At 36.0% G+C, this 12,453-nt stretch overlaps 1 protein-coding gene across 4 annotated transcripts in view; it reads right to left on the reverse strand.

Moving 5' to 3' along the window:
- Positions 1 to 1,263: 1,263 nt before the first annotated feature.
- The window catches only part of LOC121401595 (tubulin monoglycylase TTLL3-like), a 31,209-nt gene continuing 20,019 nt past the window's right edge, over positions 1,264 to 12,453 (reverse strand). The window contains exons 2-16 of one of the 4 annotated variants that reach the window (XM_041587057.1): positions 12,184 to 12,312; positions 11,007 to 11,039; positions 9,749 to 10,121; positions 9,174 to 9,262; positions 8,404 to 8,500; positions 7,876 to 7,925; positions 7,269 to 7,388; positions 6,477 to 6,591; positions 5,412 to 5,540; positions 4,984 to 5,161; positions 4,448 to 4,596; positions 3,737 to 3,953; positions 2,728 to 3,163; positions 2,074 to 2,089; positions 1,264 to 1,442 (exon numbers count right to left, since the gene is read on the reverse strand). In XM_041587057.1, coding sequence (XP_041442991.1) covers positions 1,378 to 1,442; positions 2,074 to 2,089; positions 2,728 to 3,163; positions 3,737 to 3,953; positions 4,448 to 4,596; positions 4,984 to 5,161; positions 5,412 to 5,540; positions 6,477 to 6,591; positions 7,269 to 7,388; positions 7,876 to 7,925; positions 8,404 to 8,500; positions 9,174 to 9,262; positions 9,749 to 10,121; positions 11,007 to 11,039; positions 12,184 to 12,246 — 2,130 coding nt within the window. In that variant the 5' untranslated portion in view covers positions 12,247 to 12,312 and the 3' untranslated portion in view covers positions 1,264 to 1,377. Of the gene's footprint in view, positions 2,096 to 2,727; positions 3,164 to 3,736; positions 3,954 to 4,447; positions 4,597 to 4,983; positions 5,162 to 5,411; positions 5,541 to 6,476; positions 6,592 to 7,268; positions 7,389 to 7,875; positions 7,926 to 8,403; positions 8,501 to 9,173; positions 9,263 to 9,748; positions 10,122 to 11,006; positions 11,040 to 12,183; positions 12,313 to 12,453 lie in introns of all 4 variants that reach the window. The other 3 variants (XM_041587056.1, XM_041587059.1, XM_041587058.1) reach the window with 3 other exon arrangements.

Consider the following 12,453-nt stretch of genomic DNA (forward strand, 5'->3'; position numbering starts at 1 on the left):
GGGTATAAAACCCTTATGGACAGTAAGGCTCGTTCTGCCTTTTTGTTTTTTTGTCTATTTGTGCCCCTGAGGAAGACCCTTAAGGTCGAAACGCGTTGGGCTCTTTGTTTCTTTAGTATTTTTGTATAATTGTTTTGTATTTTCTTTATTTTTTGTAATACATTTTTCCATTATTTTCTTGATATTGGGTGTGCTATTCATTACTTTGAGCATTTATTGGGGAAATTGTGTGACTTGCAGCTTAGAATGGCTAATTCTAAGCAACTTTTCAATTGGTCTTCATTATTTATTTGGTATAGATTTTTAATTATTTGCCTTCTTCTTCTGACTCTTTCAAATGGGGGTCACTGACCCTCATCTATAAACAAATACTACAAATGTATTGTTATTGCTACTTTTTATTACTCATCTTTCTATTCAGGCCTCTCTTATTCACATTCCAGTCTCTTATTCAAATCAATTTTGAAACTGTTGGGAGGTATGTGTAAGTAATAGGTAAAGCATATAGAGACCATCTTGTAGGAGACAGAATTCCTTGAGGTATGAGCCCCCCTTTTTCTGAGTGACAGCTGAGAGACTATAAAAACCTTGTAGGCTGCAGGGTTAAATCAAAAGTGGTTGCTCATTTCTCCTTCACACGTGTTGCAATAAAGACTTATCTTACAAAGCAGCATCAAGTCTCCAAAGGGTCCGCTCACAACTCCAACAATATTTTTGGTCCGGGGGGTAAGCAATCACCACCATTGTCCACCGCCATATTCCCTTCCATTGAATGGGAAAGTATGACAGAACTAAGGGTGAGGGGCAAGGAGGTGCCACATCTTTGTCCTTACTGCCATTTTATTTGCACTTTGCAAACTGCATCCAGCATTAATCCTAACATGAGGAGTGTCCACTGACATCACAGGTCCATCCTCGCAATGTCACCAACCTGCCCTCCATGATATCATTGACCCACCACCCGGCCTGGAGTTAACAGCGGGGAAAGATGGAAAATGGTGACACGTTCAACCAAAAAATAGTTACATAAATTACATGATCAATAAATCAAATACCACAAAATAAATGGCATACTCTTTGGAACATTACTCTCTGCATCAAACTAAATGTGCTTTTGATGGAATTATTGTACCTATTGTACCTATATATATATATTTCTATTTTTTTTTAATAGGTGGTCTTTGTGGGTGTAGAGCTATGGGTGTCAACTGATACCAACGTTAAAAAGTATTTATATTATTCATAAGGAAGACAAAAAAGTGATTAAGGAAATAATTTTTATTTTAAAAAAGGTATAACAAAGAAAAAAATAGGCATCAAAAGGAAATGGTTGGTTGGACTATTCCTTCCTCCAAGACTCATCCCACTAGCCACCTGTTATGGATCAGAGATGGTTGTTATCTTCAGATCTCTAAATGTTTTTTCTTTACTGAGAATCCCATTTCGTAAGGCACTAATCCTGGTGGTCTAGCGGCAGCGGGGTCCATACCGCGTTGCTCCCTGCTCCATGCTGGTTCCGGTCCTCTAGGGCAATTCATAAAGGCGCAGGCGCGCTGACGTGATTGCGCCATCGTGCATTGGCGCGGAAATTCAAATGTATAAAAGGGGATTTTTAGTATTAGCTCATTGCCCGTTGTAGGTTCAATGAGCTTGTTGTTACTGGGAGCTTATTGTTGTGAATCCTGATTGATCCTTCGTGTTTGACCCATACCTGCTTGCTTACTACGCTGATCTCTCCAATCCTGACCTTTGCCTGAGTCTCTACTACTCTCATGCTGAATCCTTCCGATTGATAACCTGGTTTCGACCCTTGCCTGCCTGACGATTCCTACTGCTTGTGCTGGCCCGGCCTACCTGTTCCTGGTGGCTTCCTATCTTCCAGCATCCTTGTAAACAGTCGTGCCCCATTGCCAGCCAGAACTTACGCCTTGCACCTCTCGTTAAGTCCAGGTGGCATCTGAGTAAGCTGAGGGCTCCTCCCGAGGCCAAAGGCGGTCACTTAACTGGTGAAGTACGAGCCGAGACCAGGGTGCCTGGCATCTGTTCTGGTGTTGGGTGCTGACCGTGACACATTTCCAGTATAATTTGCCTAAAACTGAAAAAACAGAAAGCTTTTAGCACTAAAATATATATATATATAGTCCATTAGGCTTAAATGAATCATTTTCATTATGTATTCAAAATGATGTCTCCTATACTCAGATGTAATACCAAAAGTTATACCCGGTGTCCTAGTGTTAAATCTGTGTTATATTGCCTACAATCTTAATTTGTATGTTCTCACGTAATACCTTCCTATAATTATAAGGTAGTTGAATATTTTACTGTTCTGGATACTATTAAAACGTATTGGCTTACAAATGTCTGTAACCTTGTTCTAAGTTAAGAGGAACTGCTTAGATTTGGGTTGAGCGTTGCAACTAATAGCCATTTCCAAGGCTGAGGCGAGTGCTGGTGGCATAACTACTTGCCTGGGTGCAATTGCAACCCCCTCATCCCCTTGGGGCCCGTGTTAAACTTATCAGGGGGTTGGACACCAATTTTGTCCAATCTGCAAGACATTCCCATGGGGGAAGAGAGCCTGAAGTAGCAAGTACCCACCCATGGCATACTTATATAAATAAACACAGCCCAAAAACATTATGTACTCAGATTATATGCCTGAGGTTATATTATTCTTTAGACATTCATCAGTATCAAAGTTTCTGTCCCTTGACTTGCACTTACCTGTTTATATATAAGTTCAAATCCTCCCACATTACAGTTAGGGTCATCCTTGTAATCAATCACCACACGTAGCATGTCCTCTACCATTGGTGGAACAATTTTCCACATTACTGACGTGTCTTTGGTTATGCCAGGTTTGTATTGTATCTCAAGTAGCCAGGGCTGGAAGTTTTCTCCAAACAGAAAATCTGAACCAAAAAGGTCAAAACTGTTTTTCCTGTACTTCACATTTTCCCGAGTGGCCTTCATTGTATGAATGAGGGCTTTCTTCATCCCTGGTATAATGATTGAATCCCAGACTTGCTCTTTTCCGATTGTACAAAGATACTCTTTGAATTCGTCACTGTGCCACATGTTTTCTTCAGGCAGGTTGGGGTGACGATTTGGTGCATTCTTTAATTTTTTCTGTATGGCGTAATTACATACATGGGTGGCGCTGGAAGGATAAAACAATACAATTGTCAGGTTTATGTGCCTGATCCATCACTAGTAATCCAGTGTCGGTATCCAGTGAGTCACTAAATATTCTAATCTTGCCTTAGCCATTCATTAGATTTAGCAAGCTGACTACCATAGTTAGAGCAAAATTACAGAGCCCTGTAACCAATGCAACTGTTACAGAATCAGAGGTTAGAAGAACAGGGCCTTTAGCATATTCATCCACTTCACAGATGTAAAGGAAACAAGCAAATACATTTCATGCCATAAAGTGATTTATCCCAAACATTATCGTATACACCGTGGATTAAACCTATAAATTACCTTTAAGTTACAAGCAACAATGGCACAATTGTCCAAGGTGTTTTATAATGTAATTCTTACTTGTTCAATTAAAAAAGGTCTTATGATATTTATACCAGTTTGTAACATGCTAAAATAAGGCAGAGAGTAGTCTTATTTCTGTTTGTACATGAGCCTCTGAGAGTACAAAGCAGTGAAGTCATATCAACATCACGTCATTACTGTATAACAAATAAATAGAATGCAAGATTTTGCACCCTCTACTTACGTATCTAAACTCTCCAGCGTGAAGGGCTGAGATGAGAAACGGAGGAAACTGTGCTTATAGAACCAGATAGTTAAGGGGTACCAGTCCGTTATGAGGAAATGCTGACGGAGATCAAATTTGGTTCCATATACAAGAAGTGGCCTCTCTATGTACTTTTCAACCACCCATTCCCTTCCCAAGGAACATATGTCTTTCAGATCATTTCTGCAACGTATCCCTGTAATAACATGTAAAACATGAATCAATCTCTGTTTAAATCAATATTGTAGTAAACCATTCTGTAACACCTGAAGCAACAAAATCAGCATGCGTTGGACCAATAACTAAGGTTGCTCCTTTGAAACCATATTGGTCCTACATCTCACACATCTAATTAGGAATTCATTTATACATATTCTGCATTATTGCACAGAAATAACCATAATCATAACTGTGAATTGGCCATGAAGAATGGGAATTTATTATGTGCCAAAATGTATGAGATGAGATGAAAACCCTCATGGATCCTCCCAAAACCTCACTGGCGGTGAGGTTCCTCACCCTTCTATGGATCATATAGAAATAGCTATTACTATATAAGCCCTTGCATGATTTTCTGCATTAGTTACTGTATGTGAGTCATTTAATGTCCTGTGGGGGCACCCACCAGTAACCTGAACTTTTGTTTCCCCCTAAACAACAATTGAGTACCCATTTCACAGATTCTCTTACCTCTTCCTCTAGATAAATTTCTTGGTTTTGAAATCCAGATGTTTTTTTCTCCATCTATATCTAGCTGTGGGTTCACTCTTCTCAGCTTACATAACAATTGGTGGCAGTAATCAACATACTTGTCTGAATTCTGTATGTGCGCACCATGACTGTAACAATACAAGGGCAGGGATGAGAGACAGTTATACATAATACACATCACACTATTGCAATACAATGTTTATGGAGAATATTATAATGTATACCAATAAGTTTATTATTTACGATAAATATCTGTTCTATGTGATTTGTTTTAGGCCCTTGTATTCGTAGATTTTATGGTTTTTACACTTGCTAAATAACTAAAAAATCATGGATTAAGTAACTATAAGAAAAATTCATGAATTTGCGCAAAAACTATGATTCGAAGAAACAAACATTCTATGAACATTCATAAATCACCCCATAGAGTGTTCACTGTCATTGTTTTCCTATAATCAGGACAATTTCTTTCTAAATCTAAATTGTTATGAATGGTTTCATCTGACATTACTTACTGCATAACCTGATAGTAGTCACTTATGAAATGTTTTCTATCAACTATCCCGGCACATATTATGTCGTCTTCATCCTCATGTGTCAAGTCGTACAGATGAAACTGGCAAGCCACAAGGGCTGTTACTATAATATCTTCTGGAACAATTCTTGCAGGGCCATGATTGTTTATTTTAGCATCTACAGAAAAGAACATAACAGGAGGAGATTAATAAGAAGTGAGAACAATAAACAAATATAGTTGGTTGGAAAACCATGAGATGCCAGTGACTCCATTTCAAGTCTAATCTTACAGTGTAAAAATGAACAAGGTGTTACTGTCCAATTATAGTCACTGCAAAGAAGGGGTCTTGTTTAAATACTACAAGTAACTCATTTTCTGTTATCAGAGTAGCTGTAGCTATACCAGGTGCCGCTGCTTTTCCCTTACCTGACATGCAAATAGCCGTTTTTTCTTCCTTTTCTTTCCGGCTGGGAATAACTTCATCTTGCAAAGACTTCCCATTGGTTCTCAAAACCCATTTTAGGATACCACAAGCCGCAGTCATGGTAAAGTCATCTAAATAAAGGTACATTTTTTGTTAGAATACTCTATTTAACCAAAAGATGACACTAACAATAACTGTGAGAACAAACAGGGCAAATATTTAGTTTCTAAAGAAAGATGGAACTTTGAATTATATTTCTAAGCAGGTGATACTATGGATTTATTTTCCTTTACATATTAATGTATATAGGCACAATTTATAAGAGATACAGAGAGTTGTCGTTAATATGCACTATAATATACTTATGGGAACTTCTAATAGCTGTTACATTAGAGCACATTTTATTTAGGGTGGAACATTATTTCATATGGACAGCTATATAGAACCAGTGATTTCAGAATCCCTCTTAAACATTCTAATGACTAGGTGATAAGTGAGAGACATCAAGGAGAGGGGAGGGACTAGTCATGGCCTGGTCAGTGTTCTATATTGGAATGTGTGCTCTGTTGCCTTTTCAAATGTTATATAAATACATTTGTGTAAAAGCTAAACCAAAATAACTATTCCATGAAAAAAATGCAATATATAAAATAACCTTAGTGTTAAACAAGGGGCCCCATCCATTTTTTACCCATGAACCACATTCACATAAAACAAGAGTTTTGGAGCAATGCAAAAATGATAAAAGTCCCTGGAGGTGCCAAATAAGTGATGTGATTTAGTAGCCCCTACGTGGCCTGACAACATACAGGATCCTCTACATGGCAGTACACCTAGTTTATATGCAATTTAAATTTGCCTCCAAGCCTGGAATTTAAAAATAAGTGCCTGTTTCTAGGCCAACGAGAGAAACATCCAAAGAGTTGGTGAGCAACTGGTTGCTCATAAGCCACTGGTTGTAGATCACTAAGTTAAATAATACTTTGGTTTTGAAGGATATAAAGCCCAGATTTAAGATACTATACCCAAGACATAATGCCATGATACAGTATTTTATGCACACTTACCAATGAATGCTTGTTTTTCATTTATCTTACTAAACATGTAGCAACGAGGGAAGAAAGTGTGTGGATTCGCATCACACGACAAACACCATTGCCTTAATACTTTGCACAGACCACTCTAGAATACAAAGAACATATTTAGTTATGCATTTTATAAATATAAAAAGTCAAAAAAGATTATAGCAAATAAATATACAAAAAATTCTAGGAATTAGAATGCAACAACATCTAGAGAGCCACTGATTGGCCACATTTCTGGCTTCTATATTCCCACCAGGTCACCTGTGTCCGAAGAAGTTACATTGTGAGTATGACCAGTGACAAGAGGCATCATATCATAGCCTTGTTTTCTCTTGGAAACCCTATGTAAAATAATTTCCACTTCCATTTACTGGAAACCGTCTTTGACTTGGAAATAATGGGTTCCAATCATGTTAACTGGAAGCCATATGATTCAGATGAAAGAAGCAGTCCTGCACAGGCAGACTGTAAACGGGCAAATATCAAAATGCAATGCACCAGTATTTATTAATGGGCCAATGTGGAGCTATTTGGGTCTTTACACTGGTTAAATACTGGGGCCTCCAGTTCAGACATGGATCAAATCATCTAAAACAAGTTGCTTTTTATTTTTTGTTGTGCTATTATAATAAAACGGCAAATTTCACTGAGAATGTGAATATATTCACAAATAGTATTTAATAAGCAATTCATTTTGATCAGTCTACTGCGAGATAGAAATGAAAGATCTAATTGGTTGCTATGGGTCATTGTAAGTCACTGCAGTTGGCTCACCTTGCTTGTGGCGTGCACTCTGCAAAAGTGATTGGTTATCTGATCCTCTTTCAGAAGATGGAGTTCAATTCTTTGGCGTGTCAGGATGAGGTTGGGTTGTATGTCATAACGACTTATAATCTAAAAAAGAAAAATAAATACAAAGTTTATTCATGGAAGGCAAGTACACTCAAATGATTAGTAAACTTCTGGAGCATTATATTACTTCTTTTACCACAGAAGAAATAACAACTGGCCTAGTAACTGCTAGTTATGCTGCTACCATACTCTGTAATTAAGTTGCACTAAGTACTGTAGCTTGCTAACTTGCTTGGCTCCTCTCCACCAGTCACATCATGCACTTTAACTGAATAGTAAATGTAGTGGATTTATATTTATGTTCATAGAAAGAAATATGTTTAGCTATAGGAAAGGGCAAGTCATTGTACACTGTTCTGGGTTGAACAATGACAATGGTGTGATAAAAGAAAGCATATAATATTAAACATTAACAATATTTATCTTAATGCTCAATTAAATTGGCCATATCCATGAGTGGTTAGATTAAGATTACCCACACATTTCTTACATAGATCTTTGTATTGTACAAACATAAATATGAATTTACCTTATGTCCATATGTTGGGTCACGAAATACAGTTTTCTTGGGACCAGCATCTATCAAGTAAAAACATTGCATTAGTATCATTATCACAGTTTATTAGATTGCTCAGAAAGGTTCCACTAGTAGCAGATTCTGCCCATATTTCCCAGGCACATTAGGGAATATAATATTATCTCTATAATATTAAGGCTTAAGACTAGAGTACTCAACTGTATAACAAAACCATGTTTTTTGGTGTCAGGTGCCTACAGAAAAAGTATTCCTTATAAATTCTGGCCTACGGATATGTTTACGTGGAATATTTTCAGATCAGAAAGTCACTGGAAGATAAAGTTGGATGCAACTTTCATGCAATTGTCGCCTATTCCATGAGGTTTTATCCTCTACTTCTACTTCATCAACTTTGTGCTCATGAAACCCCAGGGCAGACATTTATATGCTAGCATGTGGGGAGCACTAGGTTCATTTTTATCGTTAACAATTCAATATCTCTAAAATCCTTGAAGAGATGTTTTTTTTAAGCAGACTTACTGAAGGTGGGGGCAATTTTCTTCACCCATCCTCTACTTAATAGGCCTCTCTCGAAGTCATTGGATCTTTTAAAGTCAGTCCAGAAAACTTTCTTTTTCTGTGGGATATTTAAAGAGAAACGCATTAGAGATTCCAAATACAGTAATTTCTTAAAGGTGGCTTATACAGAATAAATTGCTTGCATGGGATCATGTTTCTTCTGTGTGATATTAAGGGACCTTAAGGTATATAAAAGAAACAAATTCATAAGTCTTGGGGTTTGGAAATAGCTGTAGTGGAAGAACATAATAGTTTGTTATACAACCAATACTAACTGTGTACTTGTTGCATATTGGGCAGATATCAGGGATAAATGTAACAATGCTCTTCACATCTACCTATTTCCTTATGAGTTGGCTATCAGCATATCTACTCACAGCAATACACTGGTTTTTACATTTGTAAAAATGGCCATTACAGGTATATTCAGAATTTCTATGTTACTTTAGTGGATTGTGTCTATGTTAGACCCAGGTGCCTCCTTCCAGCCAATCATGGCTCTCACAACAGGACACATGAAGAGCAGAATGTGGCTTATCTGTTATTCACTCCTAGTGTTCTTTAACTTTTCTATGTAAAGTCATTATAGCCTTGGGGAAGTCAGGCACCAAACTAAGATCATTTACATTGTAGGAGATGGACTCTCTGTGCAATGTCATTTTTAGTTTTTTTTCTCCTAATATACTTATATTCACAACATAGGCTAAAAGAATTCCTGGTGCTGGTCTTACCACAATTGATGTTTTAACCTGGTCTTCGAAGCATCTCTTCTGTCTGGATACACATTCGTCACAGTACAATTTATCCCGTTCAGGTGAAACTGCATGTGCAAAAGAGATATAACATACATATATTATATTATCATGAGTGATGAATAATGAGATAATATTTTAACAAACCACAAAGAGTACAAAATGAAGATGGCAATTTACTACAAAATTCCCAGGACTGGAGAAATTCAGAATAAAACCATAAACATATTTTATGAAGCCACATGATAACACAAGACAGTTCTTTGAAATAATCTTATAGAACATCATGTACTAGGACATATACAGGGGCAAATCTATTTAGGAAAGTGTTAACAAATAACAACAAATTTTCACAGTTGATAAAGGTGAAGATTAGAAGATGAACACATTTATTCATCTAAATCATGTTCTGCCACTAATATGAAAGAAGTGTTGGACTATAAGGTTAAAGATGGGACATGGAGTAGTAACAAGTACCAACTAGTTCATTTCTAGTAACAGGTAGAAAGTGTTCAGCCAATCAGAAGATAGCATTTAAGCATTTAACTAATTACCATTAGGCTTCTTAGCAGTTTTTCTTGTACTCTTAGATTTGTTAGCCGCCTTTCTTTTCCTATGAGCTTTAGTAGTAGTTTCTCTTTTCCTCTTAGCTTCAACAGTTGTTTCTCTTTCGCTATTAACTTCATTACTCGTTTCTATTTCACTATTAGCTTCAACAGTTGTTTCTCTTTCGCTATTAACTTCATAACTTGTTTCTATTTCACTATTAGCTTCAATAGTTGTTTCTCTTTCACTATTAACTTCATAACTCGTTTCTCTTTCACTATTAGCTTCAATAGTTGTTTCTCTTTCACTATTAACTTCATAACTCGTTTCTCTTTCACTATTAGCTTCAATAGGTTGTTTTTCTAGTGATTCCTGTTTGATCTGTTAAGATAAAATATTGCAAGAATAAGAGATTCACAAAAGTAAGGTAAAAGTGTAAAGTAAATGCTACAGTTCGACACGTTAGGCCCATAACCCACTGGTGCAATGTAGAAATATGTCTAATTTTATAGGAAAACCCAAAGATTCATGAGCAGCCAATGTCCACTCTTGTATAACTGTGTATATACAGGTATGGGACTGGTTATCCACAATGCTCGGGACCTTGAGTTTTCTGGATAACAGATCTTACTGTAATTTGGATCTTCATACCTTTAGTCTACTAGAAAATTGTGTAAACATTAAATGAACCCAATAGGCTGGTATTTCTTCTTAGTTGGGATCAAGTACATGGAACTAATTTATTATTGCAGAAGAAAAGGAAACATTTTTTAAAAATTTGGAATTATTTGGATAAAATGTAGTTTAGGGAGATGGCCTCTCTATAATTTGGAACTTTCCGGATAACGGTTTGCCAGATAACAGATCCTGTACCTATATATATATATATATATATATATATATATATATATATATATATATATATATATATATATATATATATATATATGTATATGTATATATATATGTAAATAAGGTATTTTTGGCAGCAATACTACATGTGCCTTTTCATAAAGCAGCAGTGTAGAAGTTTAATATATATATACACACACTTTTTTATTTTTAAACAAGAAGAGGTAAAAAGGAGGAAAAGGGATTCGGTCTGCACTGAAGATACGTTAAAAACTCCACATGCACCTTAAACGTCCATTATATATTAGGTCAGTATGTAGGAAAGTTGCTAAAGTAAATCTGTACTATGAAAGGAAAGGCAGTCTGAAGAATAAAAGAATGTTCTGTTTTAATCTACAAATATCTCCTGCCTACCTCAATTTCTTCAACAGCATTGTCATTAGGTTTCTGTTAAAGAAAGAAAATATATATTATCAGTTTATAGTTAAACGCTTCATTTGACAGTAAAGAATATGCTAATACTGGGTATTTAAACATAGCTCTTTGCCAAATTATCCCTATTAATATGGGCCAGGTGTAGTGATGGGCGAATTTATTCGGCAGGCGCAAATTCGCGGCGTCAGCAATTTTTTTTTCTAAAAAACGGACGCCGGCGTCAAAAACGAGACGCCGGCGTCGTTTCGCGAATTTTTCACCGTTTCGCGAATTTCGCAAATTTTTCGGCGAAACGGCGCAAATTCGCCCATCACTAGCCAGGTGTAGAAAAATTGAATTAATAACAGTCAGAGGCAGGACTAGACCTCCCCAGTCCAGAAAAACCTATTTGTAGGACCCTTTACAGCCCATGATTTGCATATACCCAACATGTACTGTATACATCTGGCAGCACAAGTCAAAGGAGAGGTATCACTGATTCTTCTTAACAGACCTGAAATGCTACATATTGGTATACACTGAACATACATATCAACTGTAGCATATTAAAGTATGTTCATGTACCTACATTCTCCACAATATGTGGCCCAATATGGAGTGGGTGCCAACTGACAAATACCTGAATCCAAATTTTATATGGACTTTTATTTTTAATTATTCGTGAATAAACAATATGACTTATTTACTAACACTAGGGAAATCTGCACCTGTGGCCACAAAAAATAGCAGCCAGTCAGTGACTATATTTGTTCTGCCAGCTACAAGTACAACAATGAAGCAAAAAGTCTATTGGATACGGCCCAGGCACAACAATTCCTTGTGTTGGTAAATAAACAATAGTGGGTTTATCACACGTATCAAATTAATTTTGCCATTAAGAATTGCTTTGATTGTGATGATTGGAGGGTTTAAGATGCACATTTAATCTTTTTTTTTTTTTTTTTACAGGAATCATTTTAATATTCTTAAAATGATAATTTAGCTAATATTATGCAGATAACTGAGATTAGCATTTCTATAAAAGGTAAATAAAATATTTGTGAAATTCTGATAAATTGTTACTGCAGATTTTACAACTTTTGAGACTTTTTATTGGTGAGCTGATTCTTATAACTTAACAACATATTGCATTTAATTATATTATTTGAAATCTTACCTTTTTACGAAATGGAAAGCAATAAGAAATACATTTCCAAAGTCTTTTCGTTAAAGTGTTCATTGTAGAATGTAGATGTAATTTGATTTTGTTATTTGATTTTGTTATTTGATTTTGTTATTTGATTTTCTGTAAGGAAGAAAAAAAAATGTTATAATACATACATATATAATAATACACAAGAGCCATAAATATCCTGTAAATGATATCCTTATAAACAGTGCTTAGTGATGTCATTGTTGTAATCAGAGGTTAGTGATGTAATTTCTG

The sequence above is a fragment of the Xenopus laevis genome, chromosome 3L, assembly GCF_017654675.1.
Source record: "Xenopus laevis strain J_2021 chromosome 3L, Xenopus_laevis_v10.1, whole genome shotgun sequence".
NCBI lineage: Eukaryota > Metazoa > Chordata > Amphibia > Anura > Pipidae > Xenopus > Xenopus laevis.